Genomic DNA, 24,731 nt, shown 5'->3' on the forward strand with positions numbered 1-24,731 from the left:
TTTTTGTTTTTTTTTTTATTAATTTTTGAAGGCATTTTTGCCCCAAGCCCCGTTAATTTCCTACCGTTAGTATTTCCATTTAATTTGGCTGAAACATCAGCAGCATGAGACAGTCTGGTAATTGCACATCACTTGTTTCACCTTTTAAACATTCTCTGAAGTGTAGTCCGTCACGCACGTCTTTTGCACTCGCTCTGCTGACTGAAGCAAAGCCTTTGAATGAAGGTATAAAAGCAGCTGATTGCAGTACAAAACATAACTGTTGAAACATAACTGTTATATATATGGTCTTTACTGTCACTTTAGATTAATTTAATGCATCCTTGCTGAATAAAAAGTATTAATTTCTTTCAAAACTACTGAATGGTAGTATATATAAAGTATATATACAGTACAATCATGGACTACTTTTAAAATGCCCTTGGATTCTTATACCAGAAGAACATTTTAGGAACAGCAGTCAAGGTTGGCAAAAGACAGAAGGTGTTTTATACAAGGTTTGACACCATATACATTGGAATGATGACCATATAGCTTAAGTATTGCACCATTCACCAGAGAAGCTCTCCGACACAGCAAGAGGGAGTCCCGTGAGAGTAGAGGAGCTCCTTAGAGACAGCTCAGTTCTTGCTGACTGTGTAAGTAAGCTCAAAGCTTGGCTCAGGGCTTGGTGTATAACCCGACACCCTCTACAACAAAACAGAGCATGAACAATAAAGCCTGGCGTGTGCTCTCGAAGACAGCGAGCGTGCAAATTCATAGTGTTTACCTGCTAAAGTGAATGCGTGACGCATGAGGTCTCGAAATAGTGTTAAAATTATAGCGCCAACCTGCACAATGTCTTTTAAACTGAGGTTTAAAACAAGAGAATGCCATTAGCAAAACAATTCCTCTGAGTATGATGGTTACAATGCAGAGTTTAGCATTTAAATAGCAGCTCCTGGTAGCAAGAAGTGAGGATCTTAGTAAAAGGCCTGCTGAAGAAACAAACAAATTGTCACGTCTAAAATCTGCATTACAGAGCTCATTAAGGGCTGGCACAGTGCAGTGAGCTGGAGAGGAAAGAAGAGAAAACCATGTGTGTCTTACTGATGGAACCTGTGAATGTCACACCTCCGCAAGCACAGAGAATGAGAGAAAGAGAGAGAGATACTGTATCCGCACGCTTCACTGTAACCTTATCTAAACCGTATCTAAACCTAATCGATTGATTGAACCAATTAAAGGGATAGTTCACCCAAAGATGAGAATTATCCCATGATTTACTCAATCTCAAGCCATATATAACTATCTTCTTTCAGACTAACACAATCGGAGGAATATAAATATTTGAAGCCCCAAAACTGCCTTCTGAACAGATGACATGTATGGCCTTCTGAAGTGAAGTGATGCATTTTTGTTAGAAAAAACATCTACATTTATATCTTTATAAATTCAAATAACTAGCTTCCGGCAGACGACTGTACGCATACTGTGCAAGTCGACTTACGCCACAAGAGTAACCCCTGATGCGATGTATGTAGGAGTGTAAGCTTAGACGCCTCTCGCAGTTCAAACAAATAGGGCTGGGCAAAAAACTTAAGCTCCTCTTCTCTTATATATCGAAAAATTTTCGACATTTCTCCTTAAGCATTATCGTTTTAGACTTTTGATTCGTGACTGGTGTTTTGTTTTGCTCCATCTTCTGCGCTTCCACGTTCGTCATTACATCATGCGTCAGGTCAGGGGTTACTCTTTCACCAAAAATCGATGCGTTCGGCCGTCTGCCTGAGGATAGTTATTATTAGGGCTGTACGATATTGGAAAAAAACTGACATTGCGATATATATTGCGATATGAAATTCACCAGATTACTTGAATAGCTCTATTTGGAAAGAATGAATAATTCTAGTACGATTGGGGTGATTTAAATTAAATAAACAGTGCTTTATATTTTTCAGGTAAATATTCGGGTACAGAAAACGAATAATCAAATGTAAAAGAACATTGCATAGTCTTCACTGTATAATTAATCTGCAGCAAAAGTGATTTCCTCTTTGTATTCGGTTGTTTGTTAACATTCATGTCACAGAAAGCAGCAAGCCTGCTGTCTCTTTAAGACCGAAAGCGTGGATCCTTTATAATGATACACATCCGTTTTCTTTGTTTGCGTTACCTAAGCCATAAGCAACTGTGTTTACAAGGATGCTTTTCAAAACATGGTGCCTGGTCTGTATTAACGATCCCTAAACTGGACATCGCACTTCCTGCAATGTGACTATCATGGATGCGCACACCACGATTTTGATGCTAAAGCGATATATTGTGCATCCCTAGTTATTATAGTATAGTACTATTACTCACCCTCATGTCTTTCCAAACCCGTAAGACCTTCATTCATCTTCGGAACACAAATTAAGATATTTTTGATAAAATCAGATGTCTCAGTGACATCTTGCATTTCCAGCAAGATAATTAACACTTTCAATGCCCAGAAAGCTAAAGACATATTTAAAACAGTTCATATGACAGTGGTTCAACCTTAATGTTATGAAGCGACGAGAATACAAAACAACGACTTTATTCAAAAATATCTAGTGATGGGCGATTTCAAAACACTGCTTCATGAAGCTTCACAAATTTTTTCTTTCGAATCAGTGGTTCGGAGCGTGTATCAAACTGCCAAAGTCACATGATTTCAGTAAACGAGGTTTTGTTGCGTCATAAGTGTTTCGAAATTTCAATGGTTCACCACTGGAGGGCGTGACTTTGGCACACGCTCCGAACCACTGATTCGAATCAAAAGATTCGTAAAGCTTCAAAGCTTCATGATGGATGGATGCATTTTTTTGGCTTCAAAATCTGGCCCCCGCTTCACAACTACTATAAACCTTGGAGGAACAAGGATATTTTTAAATATATCTCAGATTGTGTTCGTCTGAAAGAAGATAGTCATATACACCTAGAACGGCTTGAGGGTGAGTAAATCATGGGTTAATTTTCATTTTTGCCTGAATTAAGCCTTTAGGCTAATTTTAAACAGATTCAATTAGCAGCTAAGACAAGTCTACAAGACAGGTAATGGAAAAGAGGTCAGGTCTCGGAAAATTATTCGCCACCTCTAGTACTCTTATCCGCAAGCCATTTTCAACAATGTCAAATAACTGCCACTCAGGTTAACCGTCCCCGTTATTCAATCTTTCACCTGTCTCGACAAGACTAATTTAATAACGCAGCCACTTGTGAAAGCTTCTTCTAATGGATAAATGTTGGAGGTAATGAAGGGCTCACCTTTAGAGCGCAACACATGTAAGATGTGACTGAAAGGCTGTTGATTCCAAATCAGTTTCTGTTCTGACATACAAAACAAGGCTTGTGGCTTGTCTTTTCTTCACTTTATTAGGTCTGACAAGGTCTTTGTTTTGTTTCTGGTGTTGGAAACAAGGCAGAAGATTACTTTTTTTTTTTAGTTTACAAGCAGAACGTGGAACCAGTCCAGAGGGAATTCTGGTAATTGCATTTGCAACCACAACACTGACCAGAAACTATCAGAATAATTGGTTATCAACAGCCTTACTAGAACTGAAAATTAGTGCATTTCTAGTAAATCATGAATTCCTGGTGCTTCAGGAGCAGATCACAAAACCAAAATGACATTGGAATTAATGTGAAGCCAGTCACGTAGAACTTCAGGATCTTTTTGGAGGTCAGGCCATCAATCTTCATTCAACACTTCAAATGACTTATTTTTCATATTTAATGACTCTGAGCATGCATTAAGGCCTGAATTGAATGGAAAGTAAGATTATCTAGCTGTCTCTGAGGATCTGACAGATTGCATTCTTGCAAGAGGCGACGTCCCGGGCAATGTTACAGTATGCTGGCTAGGAGGGCCAAATTTTTATAGCGTGCTCTCTGGGGAAGAAAGAACAGTAATTACTATGCCTTAATAACTCCTCATCAAACACAACTACAACTACTAAACCTTTAATGATCCATGATGGCTTGGTAAGGGCAGGAACCGAAGTGCTTAGTCACTCATTAGAGAGAAAGAGACAGACAGCGCACAAATAGGTACTCTGTTTATCTTTTTTCCATCTCTCTCTTGTTAGGATCAATATAGAAGATGACCACACTGCCTGCTCTTAAAAAGCCCTGTGGGTAAAACCAGGTTTCATAAGCAAAGCTGCCAAGAGAATGAATGTTTCGAGACAAGTCAAAAGACACTTATAATACAATCAGGATCATCACACAGTCATTATATGAACTATATGAGACAAAGAATACCACAATACTGTCTTTATGCTTTATTAATTGTACTGAATACTGAATTTTCATTGGGTTCACGCGCTGGAGGAGCTCACGTGCACCGTGAATCAGTCAGATCAACGGAAATCGTTCAATTACGCTGAAAGCACCGGGCGCGATGCGATTATAAATCTTTGAAGGATTTGGAGTCAGTTTAGAAAATGTAAAATATTGGTATGTGCTCAAATGACTTTCTTTCTTTCGTGGAAGATAAAAAATGAGACAAATGACATCAGTCACCATTCATTTCAGTTGTATAGAAACAGGTGCAATTGAAAGTGAACGGTGACCGTTACTGTCATTGTGCCGAGCATCTCGTTTTTGTGTAGGAAATAAAGTCATATAGGTTTGGAGCAACACTATTCCGGGTGAGTATGATAACCGAATTATTATTTTTGAGTGAAGTACAATAAGAAAATTACAAAATAACGTTAATACATCAGACCAGTTTAACAAAAATGCGTAAACGATTTGTCTTGTCACTCGCAAAAACTCAAATAAAAAACGGTTAAAATTCAAATTATTTCGCTCAAATGGTATGAAATGTGTTTCAGAAGTTGGATTAAAATGTAAAGCTTTTACAAATTTACTAAATAAAAACTTTCTTACCTTTATCTTCGCCTCAGGTTTTCCGTTCTTATTTGATTAAATAACGACAACATACGAACTGTCATTTACCTCAGAAATGAGACCGTTGACCCCTCCTCGAGAACGAACCGAGCTGTCATTGCGCTTTACACAGCCTCGGGATCCGGTAACGGGCTCACATTTCAGACTACAGCTCCGGGATGAACTCCATTCACGACAGAAATTAAAAGTATATCCACTGAGAAACCGTTCACGGAGTATATTCGCGCCGCTCCGCGAACTCAACTCAGCATCACGCGGCGGGCGCGCGCAGATCGATGAAACTTTCAACAGTGCGCGCGTCTTCCTGTAGTGTAGTCCTTTATTTTAATTATTTATTAATCTTGGGTCTTTCAGTTTCCGTGCTGTACTTATTATCTAAATGTTTTCATATAAAATGAAAACCCCTGATCCGGTGTCATGTGTCATCGGTCGAGTCTGCTTTATTGTTCTATAGACATAACGGGATACATCCGTAGACAAATCCCTGGTAATCATAAATGGCCTACAATTCCCAGGAAGTACGTCATGGCATGAGCCTATTTGAGGTCTGCGATTCGCGGGCTCCATCTGTAGGATTCAGATACTCATGACTATTAATTTACCTCATCGCAAACCTCTTTCAAATGCAGCAGCAGTAGTAAATATATATGTGTTTAATGTTACTTATGTACGGCGTCGCAATGCAATTCTTAAAGACACAGTTCACCCAAAAATGAAAATTCTGACAGTGAAATTTTGACATTATTTACATTATTTAGTTTTCCAAGACTTATTTTCATTGGGAATGTTAGGAACTGTTCATTTTCTTGGCGTATTTTTCCACACAATGAAAGTGAATGGTCATAAACTTCAACGTTAATAGATTTTACGTGTTTTTTTTTGTTTTTTTTTGTTTGTTTTTTTGTGAATAAATTAAATTACAGTTGGATCCTTCTCAGTGTGGAGCGAGGGCTAAATGTAATCAGCATCGTTTCTGCTCTGACAGACATAAATTAGATTAACAGTTTTGCCGATATTGTTACTCCGAAAGCAGTAGCATGAAAACAGGATTTTCCTCAAGGATTCCTCTTTGCTGAACCAGCTCTGCTAAGCTGATTTTGTTAGTCCATGCAGTTCCCTCATTTAAAAAAAAAAAACTTTTTTAAATTGATTTTTTATTGCCAATGTGTAAAAAAAAAAAAAAAAAAAAAAAAAAATATATATATATATATATATATTAGACATAAATTAGATTAACAGTTTGCCAATATTGTTACTCCAAAAGCAGTAGCATGAAAACAGGATTTTCCTCAAGGATTCCTCTTTGCTGAACCAGCTCTGCTAAGCTGATTTTGTTAGTCCCTGCAGTATATATATATATATATATATATATATATATATATATATATATATATATATATATATATATATATATATATATATATATATATATAAAGAATAATTGTAAATGTACAAACTTTTCAGTACAAAAATATACTGAAAAGCCCTAATTATAAAATGTATTTAAAAAAGATCAAATAAAAAATATGAAATAATCTCAACAAAATATATTGCATCCTTAAAAAAAAAAAAAAAAAAAAAATGAAAATGGCAGCGCAGGTTACCTTGTCTTAAAGGGACAGTTCACCTAAAAATGAAAATTCTGTCATCAGTTTACAGTTCCTCATTTTTGGGTGAACTATCCCTTTAAGAACACAGCGCCCTCAAATACTAAACTAAGTATGCTTTATTTACATCACAATCTCAAACTATTTTAGAAAAGGATGGGAAAACAAGTGAAATATTTCACAGGCAATCCAACTGGAGCAATATCAGGGGAACAACAATAAAGGTTGGTCTCTCTCTTACAATTTAAATCGTAAATTATGTATATATCATTATAGTATTTGTTTTATTACATTTATTTAACGCTGATTGTAATAGGAATTATATCTATTTTACAATAATAAATATCACCATAAGAAAAATGTCAATATTTTACAATAAGGTCCCATTAGTTAGCATTAATTAGGCTAATACATTAACAATGAGACATGCTAATCTTTGTAACGGTAATAAAAAATAAAATTGTTCATCAGTACATCCAGACACATTAAAGAAATGGGAAAAAAGTCGTTTAATTGTGATTATAGCATGTTAATTTGTTTGTTATTTTATTTAAAAATATTCACAAATGTCACTAAGTAAAAGTGAATAAACATCACACAAAGGCTCAAAATGCTAGCACTAGATGGCGCGCCCGTGCAACAAATGAGTCTCCTTAGCGCTCTTCTTTCAGCGCATGCGCAGCGCCGTTCTTTGTTGTCACGGTCCAAATTTATCCCGGAATAAGGACAGCACGCATGTGCCGTGAACCCGGATGTATCAGGACTTGTTTGAATAAAGAACAAAAGCATCGAGCTGAAAATGCATCAAGACTGTTTTTAGAAAGTAAAGGAATCTGGTTCCGGTCCGGGTAAAGTAGGTTACCAGTGCTCGTTTCAGATGATTGATTACAGTAACTCACACTTTGGAGTTTAAATATTTTAATGTATTTGCTTTTAGTCACATAAACGCGGTGCCATACCACTGCATGAACATATTTGCAGCAATCTATAAATATAACACTGTAGCTTTATTTGCAGTGCTGCAATGCATTTGATTCACGTATACGGTAAGAAGTATGAACGCGGCAGCAACTGGTCCGAACCAGAGGTGCTGGAGCTGCTGCAGATCTGGTCGGACGTGCCGGTCCAAACCGAACTGGTAACCTGTCTCCGGAACCAGCATGTGTTCAACAGAATCGCCAGCACTCTGCGGCAAAAGGGCATCAATCGGACCGGGGATCAATGCAGGGAGAAGATCAAAAAGTTGAAGCTCGAGTACAAACAGAAGACTTTGAGATCGGCGAGGTATTACGAGCTGATGGAGAGGGCTCAGAGTAACCGATCCGCCGCAACCTCAGGTTCTACTCTGCCTTTATGGGGCGGTACGGTGGCGAACCAGATGATCGGACTGCAGGGGTCAGAGGCGCCGGGTCACCCGCCCAGAGCGGGTGAGATCCTGGAGATCAAGACGGAGGTGATGAGCTCGGATGATGAAGCGGCGGGCCCGCCCGAGATGCTCTACGAGTTTGGACCTGTTGATGAGGAAGATGAAACCGGTGCTGAACACAAAAATGCCGGTCCAAACACTGAGGAACAAGCTGAGATGGACGGAGAGCAGGGAAACACACATGTCATCTGCTCCCCATCAGGTATCCTAAACAGTCTGTTGATGAATAGATAAACGGATATGGATGTTGATGCATATTTTAATAATTACAATGCAATTGCAACCAAACATTATCTGCATGATGATGTGCACACAGTATACACAGATATTCCACTATACAGGCACTTGTTGCATAGATGGATACAGTAAATACAGTATATGTTAACATTTTCACTGGTTTTTGTATGTAATGTTTACCTACATATTGTTTTTATATGTGCCAGAACAATGTTCATTTTTGTCATTAAATCTTAAAGGAATAGTTCACCCAAAAATGTGAAATGTTGTTCCAAACTTGTATGAATTGATTTCAAGAAGATATTCTGAAGAATATGAGTAACTAAACAGTTGATGAGCCCCATTGACTTTCATAGTATGGGAGAAAAAATACTATAACTGTTTGGTTACGGACATTCTTCTTCAAAATATCATCTTTCATACAGGTTTGGGAGAACTTTAGGGTGAGTAAATGATGACAGAATTTTCATTTTTGGGTGAACTATCCATTTAAGTTTTCTTGAATAGAAACATACTAGTTAGGGTTGCAAGTTATATCGGCCACCATATTGGTATCTGCTGATATATATTCATTTTTAATGTTATCGTTATCAGCCCGGCCGATATATATTAAAGTTGATAATAAATCATGGATTATTTCCTTCAGCTGAGACACTTCAGATGCGTACTGTTCACCATGATGGTTTTGAATTGCTTGAAATATGATTGAAGTCACTTCAAAAAGGACAATACAGTTAAGTTCAACATGTGCAGAGCAAGTCTGTCATATTAGCTACATAAAATTATAATGAGAGCATAATAATTGTGTGCTTGAGACATGGCTTTTAATAGTGAAACTTATTTTGTAATTAGGCTCTCAAAAAAAGGGGGGGGGCGATATCATGTAATACTATACATTATAAATTGGTTTGTAATATTTGACTCATTCTAACTAATGATAATCACAGGTAGTTATTCTCACAACTTTTTAGATTTTTATGTAGTTTTTTTGGTTTGTTGTTTTAAAGTCTCCTTTGTTCACCAAGAATGCATTTATTTTGATTAAAAAAAATAGTAAAACAGTTATATTGTGAAATGTTATTACAATTTAAAATAACTGTTTTCTATTTGAATATATATTAAAATGCTTAATTTTCAGCATCATTAGTCTTCAGTGTCATATGATCCTTCAGAAATTATTATAATATGCTGCTCAAGAAACATTTCTTATTATCAGTGATGAAAAGCTTAATATTTTTGTGGAGATCATAATGCACTTTTCATGATGCTTTGATTAATAGAAAGTAAAAAAAAACAAAAAAAAACAGCATTTATCTGAAATATAAATCTTTTTGTAGCATTATATAGTTAATATTGGTGTTTTGTTCAAGTTAATGCATTTTTCTTTTCTTACTGACCCCAAACCTTTGTATATTTTAAACATTAATGCATTTGGCTGGCATGTTTGTTTTATTATCATTTATTTAGTGTGATCAAATTAGCATTTCTTTAGTATGAAAATGAAACCCATGACCTTATTGTTGCCAACGCCATGCTCTACCAGTCAAGCTTCTGGAAGTCTTTATATTATTTTCATTGCAACAGTGTGCAAAAAAGTAGCTTAGATGTAGCCTTGATAAGTTGTAAAACGTCAAGATTAAGTTGAACTCTGGGCCTGATCTATCAGTTTTAGCTGATAATCCATATTTATTAAGAGGGACGTGTGGTTGAACAGTGCACAGGCATTGCAGTATTTATGCAAAGCTCATTGTTGTGTCTGCTGTTGGCACTGTTTGTTATCCAGTGCCTTATTTTCAGCAGCGCAGATGTTCTTGACAGCCTTGGCATGTTATCACACCAACTGTTGTTTCAATCGAATTTTGAGTTGATTGTTTCAGTTAATTCTTAATTATGTTTTCAGTTGATGAGACTTTGTTTTTTTTTCTTTTACTTTAAACATGACTGATTATTTTTTGATGATATCACGCCACAGATTGCAGTGACCAGAACATGACTGGCTCCTCCGGTGCTGGTGTATCCCCGGCAACCGCTCCCATGGCGATGAGAGACGGAGGTAGCCATGGTGACCAGGAAGGGGTTTCCGGATCGTTCCATCAGAGGAAGCGTCGGCGGGTTGTTCGCGGGGGTGATGGGGTGTTATCGAGCGCTCTGGCTGGGTATCTAAGCTGGCAACAGACAGCGGAAGAGCGTTTCCTCGCTCTGGAGGAGGCCCGGATGCAGCAAGAAGCGAGGGCAGAGGAACGGAGGGAGCAGCAGGAGGAGAGACGAGCGAAGCAAGAAAGAGAACATGAGTTTCGTCTCATGTCCATGTTGACCAAAGTCCTGAGCTCGACACGTGGAACGGAAGACCAGAGCGCCACCACCAGCAGGGAAATGCCCAGCTCCTCACAAACCTTGTTACCCAACAGTGCCAAAGCTGTACCCAGCATGCTTTGTGGTGATCAGACACCCCAGTACAGCTCGTACCTGTCTCGTCGTGGCAACAGCATGCGGCTGCACCAGGGAATCCTGCAGGAAGGCTACAACCAGTATCACGCCAACAAGCACGTTGAGAATTCAAACCCTCATGTTAGTCTCCCTGGAAACAGTAAAACTTTATTATTCTTATTCATTGTCAGTGTTTTCAAAATTGAATATATAGTGGGATCCATTCATGAAAATGGTGCAAGTTTACATTTTTTTTTCATTATCAGCATTACAATTTAGGTAAAGTTTCTCGTGTCATAGTTGTGTTTTTATAAATATATACAGTACAGTCCAAAAGTTTGGAACCACTAAGATTTTTAATGTTTTTAAAAGAAGTTTCGTCTGCTCACCAAGGCTACATTTATTTAATTAAAAATACAGTAAAAAAACTGTAATATTGTGAAATATTATTACAATTTAAAATAACTGTTTTCTATTTGAATATATTTCACAAAGTAATTTATTCCTGTGATGCAAAGCTGAATTTTCAGCATCATTACTCCAGTCTTCAGTGTCACATGATCCTTCAGAAATCATTCTAATATGCTGATTTGCTGCTCAATAAACATTTATGATTATTTTCAATGTTGAAAACAGTTGTGTACTTTTTTTTTTTTTTTGAAAAGAAATTAAAGAAATGAATACTTTTATTCAGCAAGGATGCATTAAATCACTCAAAAGTGGCAGTAAAGACATTTATAATGTTACAAAAGATTAGATTTCAGATAAACACTGCTCTTTTGAACTTTCTATTCATCAAATAATCCTGAAAAAAAATATTGTACACAAATATTTTTTACAATTGTACACATTAAATGTTTGTTGAGCAGCAGATCAGCATATTAGAATGATTTCTGAAGGATCATGTGACACTGAAGACTGGAGTAATGATGCTGAAAATTCAGCTTTGCATCACAGGAATAAATTACTTTGTGAAATATATTCAAATAGAAAACAGTTATTTTAAATTGTAATAATATTTCACAATATTACTGTTTTTTTTACTGTATTTTAAATTAAATAAATGTAGCCTTGGTGAGCAGGCGAAACTTCTTTTAAAAACATTAAATATCTTAGTGGTTCCAAACTTTTGGACTGTACTGTGTATATATAATATGAAAATATAATAAATGTGTATGTGTACATACACATATAGACACATATATAAATATATTTTTGTTAAATATATACATGCATGTATTTATTTATTTATTTTTTAATTGATTGACAGCACTTGTGTATATGTGTGTGTGTATATATATATATATATATATATATATATATATATATATATATATATATATATATATATATATATATATATATATATATATATATATATATAATATATTATAATAATAATAATATGAGAATTAGTTAGGAGGGGCTATACCTAGTTTTAATTTAATTTAGAAAAAATCAATTTTTAGTTAAAGTGTACATTTCCTGTGCCTGGCCTTTTGCACAATTTTTAATCTTTTTCCTTAATTAGTTCATTTTAAATCATCTTGCAGTTTTTTACAATATTCTAATTACAGGATAATATTCCTTGTAGTATCTGATTTAATATGATCTCATAAAATCTGCTTATATTACAGATATTATTGAGACAAATTACTGTATTTCAACTATGCATCTGTAGTCACTTACCCATCTGTGCTTAGTTCATTCCTTGTCTGAGAGTTCTCACTTATTCTGATATTATACAGTAAGCCTTGTATAAAATAAGTCTTGGTTTTTAAGGCACTGCTTTGGTTGACTCAGTGGCCACAAGTCTCTTGGGACGTCCAGGAAATTCAAATCTGTGTGGTTTTTCTCATTTGAATAGAATTTTGCTTTTATCCTTCTTCTGCTGTGTGGTAATTTGCTGTGGTTTTTAATATCATTTATTTCAGGGTATTATAAATTTGGGAACCAGTGAAAACAAGCTATGCTTTGACCTCCTGCAGAAAAGGGTAAGAGATGTTATTTACTTGTTAAGCATTCATTTGCAAAGATCCTTTTTCATTAGTTTTTTCGTCTGCTGGGCAATAAAGTGGGTGAAAACATTTTTTTATTTTTATTTTTTTTACACGACACCATTTTCAATTAAAATTGGAAAACTTTTATGTGTTTTAGCATTTCATTTACATTACAACAACATTTTGGGGGACTTGAAAATGCAAACTTTTGAAAAACTATAGTGTTATCATCTCCGTGTAAACTACAAAAACGCTAATTTGTGAAAACGGTGATGTAATGCGTATTGCGTGTTCAGTTGCCTAGTGTTTCTTTACAAAATGACATCGCCAACTACTGGCCTGGGAGCAGAATACGGCATTTTTAATTTGTGTCCACTGATCCATGTGAACAGGGATATTTTGACAACATTGTCCTCTGTACACAAAAAATGCAATGGAAAACTTTTGAAATTTTTGAAATGTTTAGCATACAGACTACAATGTTGTCAAAACGATCCCCGTTCACACGGATCAGTGAAAACGACTAAAAACGTTGTATTCTGCTACCAGGCCAGTAGATGGCGATGTCACTTCGTAAAGAAACACTATGCATCAATAGACTGAACACGCAATACGAATGCACATCTTTTTTTAGTTGAAAACCGTAGCTGTTTTTGAAATCGTCCCCTTTACCCTCTATTTTCTACATTAGTCCACTAATATAGTCCACTTGAATGAGTGAGTGAATTTGGACACTGAGTGCAACAGTTGCCGAGTTGCTGTTAAATAATCGTTTGTAACCTAGCAAACTAGCAGCTCCAGGAGTAATGAATAGATTTATCTTTTAAAAGGTGCAGTGTGTAAATTTTAGCAGCATCTAGTGGTGAGGTTGCAAATTGCAACCAACAACTCGGTCCACCACTAACCCGTCCCTTTCGAAGCACATAGAGAAGCTACGGTGGCCAACAAAGGACAAAGATGTCTGAGACAGCAGAGAGTAGCCAGTCAAGCAAGCGCGCTCTGTAGAGCAGTTTGTCCGTTTAGGGCTACTGTAGAAACATGGTGGCGCAAAACGGCGAATTCAGTGTCATCAACATTATATCATGCAGTCTTGGGGATGTGCTGTTTTGGCCAGTGAGCAACAACCCAAAACACCTTGGTAACCGAATAAAAACAAGCTAAATGCCTCTGAGCACTTTAGCAACTGCATACCATAAATTTGAAAACAAGCTAAATGCCTCTCAAAGCACCTTAGCAACAGCATACCAATGTCCTAGCAACCACCCTATTAAGTTTTGCACATGCAAGTGCCACTCACATTGTCTTCAGAAGAATAATATAGTTTTATAACAAAAAGAAAGACTTGAGTTGTGATTCTTGGTTTCTCCAACAGCTGATGCGACCTGACATGCTTCACATTGAACCTGCTTTCTTACAATACCCTGACTGGAAAGGCCACAGTTTGTAAGCTTACATTACCTATAACTGTTTGTTTTCCTGTAGAAACTATAATTCATTTGACTCTCAATTTGCAGAGAGAGAGTAAAATCAAGTGCTTAGGTTTTTGTTTCACAGTATTGATGTTCTTGTGTCTGATTTCTTTTCCCCAAAGCCTTCGAGAGGAAGTTGCTAAGTTCCTGTCAGATTACTGCTGTTCTCCCAAACCTCTAAAACCCAAAAATGTGAGAGTTTTTCTGCTTTTGCACACATCAGCATGATATTAAACCATCTGTATTATTTCTGTTAATCTTCCTCTTTCTTTAGAAAGAGAAATCCAGCTCACATGCTTATTTTCTTGGAATTTTTTTGCAGGTTGTTGTTATGAACGGTTGTGGGTCTCTGTTCTCGGCTTTAGCAGCAACCCTCTGTGACCCAGAAGGTATTAAGACCATCTGATCACTACAGAATACAACTGCAATTTTTATCTTCTCAATCTCTTTGATCAAAAATACAGTCTAAGCAGTAATATTGTGAAATAATAATATTATTACAATTTAAAAATCTGTTTTCTATTTTCCTACATTTAAAAATGTATTTTATTCCTGTGATCGAAGTTGAATTTTCTTCAGTGTCACATGATTCTTCAGAAATCATTTTAATGTGCTGATTTGCTGCTTTAGAAACATTTATTATTATTATCAATGTTGAAAACAGCTGTGCTGCTAAATATTTGTTTTTCAGGATTTTGTTCAAAAGATCAGCATTTATTTGAAATAATAGACTTTTTTTAACTTTATAAAGGTCTTTACTCTCACTTTTGATCAATTTAATGCATCTAAGTATTAATTTCCTTTAAAATATTTGAATAATAGTGTGTATTGGCCAGTATTGGCAAATATGTACATTTTATTATATTTAATTTTTATTATAAAATTTTAGCATTTTTAGTAATTGTGTAAAAATTTAAATCAAATGGAGAAAAATTAAACAAACTAAGTGACCATAGGTGTCCTGATATTATGTACTTGTTTTACAGATATAATAAAACAAAAGGAGGAGTCTGTACACCAAACAAGTTTAAAGTCCAAGATCCATTGAGAGAATGTTTTACTGAAAAATCTCAGGTAACGGTAAAACATTTTCTCAATGGATCTTGGACTTTAAACTTGTTTGGTGTGTGGATTCCTTCTTTTGTGTTTTATATTATCTGAACTGAATCTACCAACCCAGAAAACATTACTAATATAATATACAATTTGGCGCAGGACTTTTTAATTAATTAATTTATTTATTTATTTTTGCTTGTTTTACAGATGCCTTTCTCATCCCTTCGCCCTTCTATGGTGTGATAACGGAGGACGTGGGCCTGTACAGCAGTGTCAAACTACACCATGTGCCACTTTATAGTCAGGTGCTTAGTGAAAGTCCAGGCGTAATGTTTGATAATGTAACATTGGCATGTTATAGAGTGATTTTCTTTTATGTGCCTATAATGTTTATCTTTCTATTTGTTTGTACAGCCCACAGGAAGTGATGTCAGACCGTTCCAGCTAACTGTTGAGAAACTGGAGAACTCCCTTAAAGATGCCAAAAAAGAGGTTATTTTATTTATAGTGCCCTTATTATGCTTTTTCCAGTATTAGTGTGTAATATAGCTGAATGTAAAAGGTCTGCAAAGGTTTAAAGATCAAGTTCTAAGAAAGTGCACAGCAAATAAAGTTATTGTCTCCTAAAAGAAAGAATAGATTTTGAACTGCCAAAACAAGTCGTCAGCAATTCCACTCTCACTTCCTGTCACATACCTACGTAACAATGTAACAACAAATGTAATAGCCTATAGTCTTCATTGGCTGCCCTCGAACAATGTCTACTTTGACCCTCAAACATTATAGTAGTAGCTGAGGCCTGGAAGAGTTTGGTTTGTGTTGTTAACATGTCGAGAAGATGCTATTTTCTGCAAAAATAGCCATTTTCTTTATATTTTATTTATATAGGGATTGAACATCAGAGCCCTTATCCTGTTAAACCCCCACAATCCACTGGGAGAAGTGTACTCATCTGAAGAGATGACCAGCTTTCTACAATTTGCCAAAATGTGAGTTCAAACAATCTCACAAGCACTGAACCAAAACCATTAGCGCAAAACGATCGGTGTATGACATCAAAACACATCGAGAACGATTAGGACTAAAGTTTCATTTTGAGACATTTTGTCATTTTTGTCATTTTTATTATTTTTTTAAAAACATGAAATTTATTTAATTTCAGTTTTAGTACTTCAAGACAACATGACATTTTAGTTTAAAGTTTTAATTTATATTTTATTCAGCTTTATTTCAATTAACAAACATGTTTTGATAATTTTTGTTTTAAATAAGGATAACAACACTACTATGGACTGATTTTATGGTGCTTTTTTTGGTCACTTTTAGAGGTGCACAATTCTGGATAAATTAAGTTTCACTTTTTTTTTTTAATAGATCACAATTTTCCCACTATTCTGAATAGACAACTAAAAAAATAATGTAATTTACTAGAGGTTCTGACTTCAGTGTTAATTGCTGTAGTCTATTTAAAAATATATTGAACTAATATGGATTACTTTTTTTAATAAACCATTTTAAGTGAATGATTCAATGACTCACTCAAAAAGACTTGTTTCATTACTGGATGAATCAGTGTTTTTGAACAAATCTCTTGAATGAATGATTCAATGACAAATACGTTGTTTAGCTGTCACTTGGGACCACCTACTGGTGTAACAATGTAATTGATACAATCTTTATTTGAAGCATCAAGTTTCTTTCAAAAGGTGATTTACTCTATTTTGAACGCAACTGTAGACATCACTGTTTATGTCTGAACTATAAACTTTTATCCCAGTGATTCTGTGATAATTTGAAGGTTTGTAACAAAAATAATGTGTGGTTGAAAAGACTGTTTGTGAAGCTGTTTCATACCTATACGTGACAACTGCTCTCTCTGACTCAGCGGCAGCGCCAACACTGTAATCCACTAGTTGTCATATATGTCATACTTAGCATACTTGTCAAAGGTAGATGCAAGTGAATCATTTTCATTTAGGAATGTTTAAATCGAGATCGCAATCTTTTAATGATTCATCGTGCAGCTCTAGTCACTTTATATTTTTGTAGTATATAAAATTTAATTCTTCCGAACTTCTTTGAGAGTTTCAACCAACATGAGGATGAGTAAATGATTAAAATATGTCAATTTAGTTTTAATTTTTTGGTTGGCTAACTCTTGGGACTCTCATCACACTTTGTTTTCGTAATGTTTTCATATGCTTCATTAAGATGCACATTATTGAGGAGAAATTACATTTGTGTTCACTCATGTCAGGCACTCACTTACTCATTGTTTCTCTCTCATATGCTCCAGGCACCGGCTTCATGTGATCATAGATGAGATTTACATGCTCTCTGTGTTCAACGAGACGGACTCTTTTCGCAGTGTTCTCAGCTTGGACGGGTGAGAGACATGCACACAAACTATCTCTGTCTTATTGCTGTGTTTTATTGTAATTTACTTAGTCTTGTGCTTATTTAACTGATATGCCCTGAGCTTAAATTGAAGAATACTTCATTAGGTGTCAAGGAAAATTGAATTCAAGTCAAACCACTTAAAGGGGACCAATAATGCCCCTTTTACAAGATGTAATATAAGTCTCTGGTGTCTCCAGAATGTGTCTGTGGAGTTTCAGCTCAAAATACTCCACAGATCATTTATTATAGCTTGTCAATTTTGCCCCATTTGGGTGCGAGGAAAAACACGCCGTTTTTGTGAGTGTCCCTTTAAATGCAAATGAGCTGCTGCTCCAAAAGAGGGTGGAGTTTTAACAGCTCACACTTCAGTTGCTCAACAACAAAACTGGACAATCTCAGGCAGACAAAATGGCGATTTTCAGTAACGGTGTTCAGCCTTACATTGTTCAAACCGGAGTCAGACACTGATGGAGAGACTCAGGACTTTGAGAATGAAACTGGACGTTTCTGAATGGTTAGTGGATAAACTTATGTAGTTGCTGTGGAGTGATTCAACTCATTGACTAGCATGTGCTGTCATGTTAATCTTTTGTGCAAATCCAGCGTTGAATTGACCCATGTTTGTGAAGCAGTCCGACATAAAATGACAGCATGGCAACAACACTCTACTACAACAACTCTTCCTCTTCTCTGAAGCAGCCCAACATGGCCTCACCCCCTTTGTTGTGTGTTCTCAGGGGCGGGGGTTTATGTAAATGATGGGGTTTGTGATGTCACAAACCTGGGAAGAAGCTTGTTGTAGTCCCTACCAGCCATTTGTTGTAGTCCTTAAACAGAGAATTCTTTAAAAGAGAAAATCTCCCTTTGCATTGAAGTTTGAGCGTCGTAACTTTGCAGATGTTGTTTATGCTCAAACACCAACATTACACATTAAAGTTAAAAAAGTGAAATCATAATCAAGGATCCCTTTAAAAGTGAACACCCACTCTTTTTTTTTTTTTTTTTTTGTCTGATTTAACATTTTTTGGTGAATTATTATTTTAATCTTTATTGTAATGTCAGAAAGGGCTGTTTTTGTTCATGGTGCATGTGAGTGTGTTTGTGCTAATCATCACAAACTACACAAATGTTTCCACAGGTTGCCAGATCCCCAGAGAACCCATGTTATGTGGGGCGTCAGTAAGGTAAGCCTCTCTTTGAACTGTCAAAAAAAAAGCATTTCCTCAGATTCTAGGCTTTGCTGCACTGCATTCAGAATTTCTGTTGTGTACACATATAGGACTTTGCAATGGCAGGGATGCGAGTTGGCGTGGTCTACTCAGAGAACAGAGATTTGGTACAGGCACTGGATCAGCTGGGCGCCTTCCATGGAGTCCCGGGACCCACACAGTACCAGATGGCCCAGCTTCTTCGAGATAGAGGTACACACATTTTCTCCCTTGCTTTGTTAAAGTTTGGCTGTTTTTCTTTCTATGGCCAATTCACAGTTCCCATATTTTCTTTCCTGTCTAGTATGAAAGATTAGTATTGGTGTGTCCCAAAATATATTATGTCAAAAGAAAAGTACTGTTTTCTTCATGCCTTTATGGACTTAAAGGATTAGTTCACTTTCAAATGAGAATTTCTGCAAGCTTTACCCTCAATTCACCCTCAAGCCATCCTAGGTGTGACTTTCTTCTTTCTGATGAACACAATCAGAAATATATCGAAGAGGATTAGGGTCAAGCTATAATAAAAAAATAAAACCATCTTGAGATTAAAGTTGTTAAATTTCGAGAAAAAGTTGAAATAAAATGTTGAGAGTAAAGTCATGAAATTACGAGAAAAAACTCATTAAATTTCAAGAAAAAAGTCGATAAAATGTTGATAATAAACTTGTTAAATTACGAGAAAAAAACTTGTTAAATTTCAAGAAAAAAGTAGATAAAATGTTGAGAATAAACTCGTTAAATTATGAGAAAAAACTCGTTAAATTTCAAGAATAAAGTCGAGATAAAATGTTGAGAGTAAAGTCATTAAATTACGAGAAAAAACTCATTAAATTTCGAGAAAAAAGTTGAGATAAAATGTTGAGAATAAACTCATTAAATTATGAGAAAACCTTGTTAAATTTCAAGAAAAAAGTCAAGATAAAATGTCGTAATTTAATGAGTTTATTCTCAACATTTTAGCTCGACTTTTTTCTCGAAAAAAAATAAATTTTTCTCATAATTTAACGAATTTGTTCTCGTAATTTAACGACTTTTTTCTCGTAATTTAATGACTTTATTCTCAACATTTTATATCGACCTTTTTCTCAGAATTTAACAACTTTAATCTCGAGATGGTTTTATTTTTTTTATTATTGCTTGGCCCTAATCCTCTTCCGTAGAAATATATAAATAAATACCCTGACCCATCCAGGCTTTATAATGGCAGTGAACAGGGGTCACGAGTAAGAGCTAAAGAAAGTGCTTCCATCCACATCCAAATCCATTCAGTTGCTTTGATGAATAGACCAAAATATATGTAATTATTCCCTGATAATCTTTCCTTCCGGTGGGCAATTGACAATTGCGACTGGATCATGAATTATTGAGTTGAACTCAAGAACCGTAGCAACCTATTTCATGAACGAATCATTTAGACTGATTCGTTGACAAGATCTGACTCAAAAGAGTGATTTGTTCACAACAGCAAACAACTGAGAGAATGTTCTTGCTGTTTTCTTGCTGTTTCCAGACTGGCTGAATAGTGAGTTCCTCCCGAAGAACAGACGCAGACTAAAAGAGGCTCACAGCTACCTGACAGAAGAACTGAAGAAACTGGACATCCCTTTCCTGCACAGGGGCGCGGGATTCTTCATCTGGGCGGACTTGAGCAAGGTGAGAGGTCACGGATTAAGCTCTCACAGCACTTTTAGAACAGATGTCTGCATCTAAACTGTTTAAATCTGTCAAGTTCAACTAGTTTGTGTGTGTGTAGTATCTGAAGGAGAAGACGTTTGCTGAGGAGCTGTCTGTGTGGAGGTGTTTCCTCAAGCACAAGGTTCTGCTGAGCTGCGGTCAGGCCTTCTGCTGTGAGTCTCCAGGCTGGTTCAGAATCATCTTCACTGAACAACAGCACAAACTACAGCTAGGTTTGTTGATCCATCTCATTTCCACTTTACTTACTGTCTTCTTATAGTGTCTTATATGTAGTTTGGGGGAGAGGGGTAAGATGTCAAGAGGTAAGCTGTAATATATATATATATATATATATATATATATATATATATATATATATATATATATATAAAATTATGTAAGCTGTAATATATATATATATATATAATTTATTTATATATTTTTTTTTTGTCGTTACTATTTATAAATTATATATAACAAAATTATTAGTATTAATATTATTAATAATTATTAGTATTACATTTAATAATAATAATAATAATAAATTAATAATAATTAATAATAATCATTTTAATTGTTTTATTTTTATATATATATATATATATATATAATAATGTGTGTGTGTGTGTCTTCATCAAAATATTCTGAAGATTTTTTTTATTATTATTTATTAATTTAATAATTTATTAAAATGCAAGCAATGCGCAGCAATTTAAATAAGTGGCACAGCTTACCCCAAACCATCAGACATTGGCATTAATACTTTTCTCATTACTGTTCTTCAGGTGTGCAGAGGATTAAAAACGCGTTAGAAGAGCTTCAGGACTCTTCGATGCTTAAGACACAGCGGACTACAGACAAACAGGATGACAGCAGCGGGACAGCGAGGAGGGAAGACGCAAAGACAATAGATGAGTGCAAAAACCAGACACTTAAGACCTCAAGCGTTCAAACCAAACATGACACTGTGCGCATTAAGACAGAGCCCATCTCATTGGCTGATGAGAACTTTGTGATTCTTAACGGCCAATCCGACATCCGCTCAGAGAGTCTGGACTCTCTGATTGGTACTCTGCGGCAGCAGATCCGCTCATCTGATTGGCTGGAGAAGAACAAGCCTGAACTAGCTGCCGGAAAGGACCCAACGCAATTGGATGTTTTCACAGACCTCCTAGAAAAAGCCAGGAAATAGAGTAACAGTTGGTAGAACTGTCAATACAAATACTTTTTTAATGAAATGAAATGTTCACCTTATGTACAGTTTAAAGGCAAAGTCTGTAATTGCAGAAAGGGCACCACTGCGAACCCTGTAATTAGAGAATTAAGCAGAATTGTGGAGAGTTACCACAGCAGTATAGGAAAGTATTGTTATTATTGGATGTTTTTATACTTTAATTATTACCTTGGCCGTCACAGTAATTGGAGACTGGCCCTTTAATTGCGCTCATTTCAATTTCTAAGTATCCAATGTATTGTCTTTAAGTTGATTTGAAGGGGTCTTATCATAAAGAACCAATTTTATTTTTTTTAAATGAAAATCTAACTTTTAGAACCTAAAACTTGCTTCTCAGTGCTATTCTCTGCAAAACAAATCCTATTATTAATGAGGATTTTGTCTTATTTTTCCCCTTAAAATATTGAAATATCCTTCAAACAAGATGAATTTACTTAAGCAACACTGCATAATGTAATATTGCTTTAATTCAAGTATATTTTATTTGAATGCTATTCTTAATATTTCAAGCAATTTCTTTTCAAGTAAATTTATCTTGTTAAAGATCCCAACATTTGAAACAGGAGACAGATATTTATTTTTAACAAGACCCCTGATCATTTCTGTCATATTTTATCAATTTGAGCGACAAATATCCATTGCAAAAAATCTGTTGTGGCTTTGCGAAGAGACTTTTATTGAAGAATAACTTTTATTGATTAATTACAGCAAACGGACCCAAGTTACGTTTCGGAGAGAGTGCAAAATGTTTAAAAAAAAAAAAAGAAATGTTACTAACATAAAGTGAACCTCAGGTGAATTCATGTATAATATGACCCCTCTAAATTGATTTAAATAATTTTTAGTTTTTGTTGAGGGGGAAAAAAAGCTTTTTAATTGACTAGGCTCTCAGTTTTGGGATAAAAGTTGATGTTTTAAATATTTCTTTACTTTTCAACACTTTTTATCTTTAAAAGATGAATTTGTTACATAAATGCCTTGTTTTTGACGCCATCCAGGGTGTTTTTCAGTTCCTAAGGAAAACGTCTTTGGAAGCTGCTTGTTTCAGATCTTCATTGGTGTTTAGTGTTTTAAGGGCTCCTGACTGAACGAATGAATTAATCGTCAATTAAAATGTTTTATGTTAAATTACATTTTCATTGTGTTATGTTGCTCCTTTACAATGACCTGGGACCAGAGGCCGCTGTCTCACATGTATTCGTGAGACTACGGCAAAACTGATCTCAGCTCTGTGGCAGAAAGCAAGCAACAGGAAGTAACCATTTTTAGGGGTTTCCTGTGAGCCCACCTTGCTGGAGAGAGGAGAGAAAGTTCTTTCCTGTGCCATTTAGTCGTTGCCATGACGACACAGCAGCAACCCTTGTGATGTGTTGCCACGGTCACTGTGGTTCAGCCTCTGGTGTCGCATACCACAATGACATAAAAAGCCAAAAAAGGAAGGGGCCGTTTACACAATGCAGTTTTCAACCAAATAATTTTGTTTTGCTTTTTGGCCACTCATTTACTTGACAATGGTGTTTTGGTGGCCTGACTTTTGAAAGCTGGTTTCAAAGTGCAAGTTTTTAGCATTATCGTCTCTGTGTAACCTACAGAAACGGGCATTTGTAAAAACGGTAACGTTGTGCGCATGCGAATGTTCAGTTTATAGGTGGCGTGGTGGTTCTTTACAAGTGACATTGCCATCTACTGGCCTGTCAGCAGAATACAGCGTTTTTAGTTTACTTCATGGATCTGTGTGAACGGGGATAATTTTGTCAATGTTGTCGTCTGTATGTGAAAAACTTACGCAAGTTATTATTAGTGTGTATATATAAAAACTATATATATACATATATAACTATATATAACTATATATACAAAAGGCCTTAATAATAAAATAAAAAGATATGACATCCAAAGTATGTAAGGTAGTACAACTAGATCTCTTTTATTGAATCCAAAAGGTTTTAATTATATTTTGTTACATATAAAGGTATTTTTAAGACTTTGAAGTGTCAAAAGGTTATTTGGTTTAACCGTCCAAAGGCCAATACAGCCATTTCATTTGTGATTAAAACATCTTAAAATGTAATAATTGTATATATTTTTTATTCTGGCATGATTTTATAACATCATATATCAACATAGTGCAAAATGGTATTAAAATGATGTGTAGAAGTCATTTGTTATGAGAAAGAATGTCCGGAAAAATGAATTTCATTGATGTCATTCGGAGTAACCAATATAAAGAGACCATGTTGGATCAAGTCAAGCAGTCAATATCATGTGACAGGATGTGACATCATTCAGACACCTGCAAAGGACCACATGGTCGTGAAGCAAAGTAACTAACTCTCTTTAAACTATTTGAAAAATTAACATTTTCACTTGCTCATACGCATATCCCGAAACAGCAGGTCATTCGGTACAACCGCTATAAAACATGGAAAATGTTTTTATATTTAGTACAAGTTTTTTTTAAATATTACATGTTTGATTGTCCTTTTGCTAGCTAGCTAGATATCAGCCTGTTAGCATTGTTTGAAAATATCATTCGGTATAACCAAGTGTCATTCAGTACAACCAAAATTTTGGTTAAACCAAATGACTTTTTTGGTTACAAATTTTGTCCATCTTGTTAAAAAAAAATTACAAAAGCAGTGTTAATTGATTATAAAAACCACAATCTCATTGTTAACACTTAATCAAACTTCAAAATTAATTATATCTTCTTTTTGTTTTGTTTTTTTACACTTTTAAAAACCTTGTTCATCAATGACCCTATGCAACCGTCCAAACAAATGAACAGATTAAACCTTTCTTATAATTTTTTTTTTTTATAAATATCAGTAGTTTTAAAGCTGTTGAAATAATTGAAAAACGTTTGTCCAGAAATGTGTGTGTTCTCAAATGTCAGGGTGGCACAGATGACAAATATGGCTCTTTTATTCTGAATTGAAAAGGTAATAGCAGTAAACATGGTAATGCATCATCCAGATGACCCCAACTGATCCTTGTGGCAGAGTTAAAAGGTTTATAAATCTCTCTCAAATACTGGTAAAAAATGCTAATTTCAAGTATTGGGTAGGTTAGT

At 35.3% G+C, this 24,731-nt stretch overlaps 2 protein-coding genes across 5 annotated transcripts in view; one reads left to right on the top strand and one right to left on the bottom strand.

Moving 5' to 3' along the window:
• furinb (furin (paired basic amino acid cleaving enzyme) b) overlaps positions 1-5,415 on the bottom strand; it is a 99,924-nt gene extending 94,509 nt beyond the window's left edge. For 2 of the 4 annotated variants that reach the window (XM_067380391.1, XM_067380388.1), the window contains exon 1: positions 4,966-5,415. The gene's annotated coding sequence lies outside the window, so the exon portion shown is untranslated. Of the gene's footprint in view, positions 1-141; positions 225-4,896 lie in introns of those variants that run through there. The other 2 variants (XM_067380389.1, XM_067380390.1) reach the window with 2 other exon arrangements.
• A 1,833-nt stretch (positions 5,416-7,248) lies between these two features.
• Positions 7,249-23,514, top strand: accs (1-aminocyclopropane-1-carboxylate synthase homolog (Arabidopsis)(non-functional)). Its single transcript, XM_067379156.1, has 16 exons — positions 7,249-7,377; positions 7,542-8,152; positions 10,160-10,755; positions 12,549-12,608; positions 13,987-14,057; positions 14,206-14,275; positions 14,406-14,472; positions 15,347-15,444; positions 15,554-15,631; positions 16,028-16,128; positions 17,436-17,525; positions 18,678-18,723; positions 18,819-18,960; positions 20,261-20,403; positions 20,504-20,657; positions 21,210-23,514. The coding sequence occupies exons 2-16, from the start codon at positions 7,549-7,551 to the stop codon at positions 21,614-21,616; spliced, it is 2,727 nt and encodes a 908-aa protein (XP_067235257.1). The 5' UTR covers positions 7,249-7,377; positions 7,542-7,548; the 3' UTR covers positions 21,617-23,514.
• Positions 23,515-24,731: the final 1,217 nt, after the last annotated feature.

This window comes from Chanodichthys erythropterus, chromosome 24 (genome assembly GCF_024489055.1).
Source record: "Chanodichthys erythropterus isolate Z2021 chromosome 24, ASM2448905v1, whole genome shotgun sequence".
Taxonomy (NCBI): Eukaryota; Metazoa; Chordata; class Actinopteri; order Cypriniformes; family Xenocyprididae; genus Chanodichthys; species Chanodichthys erythropterus.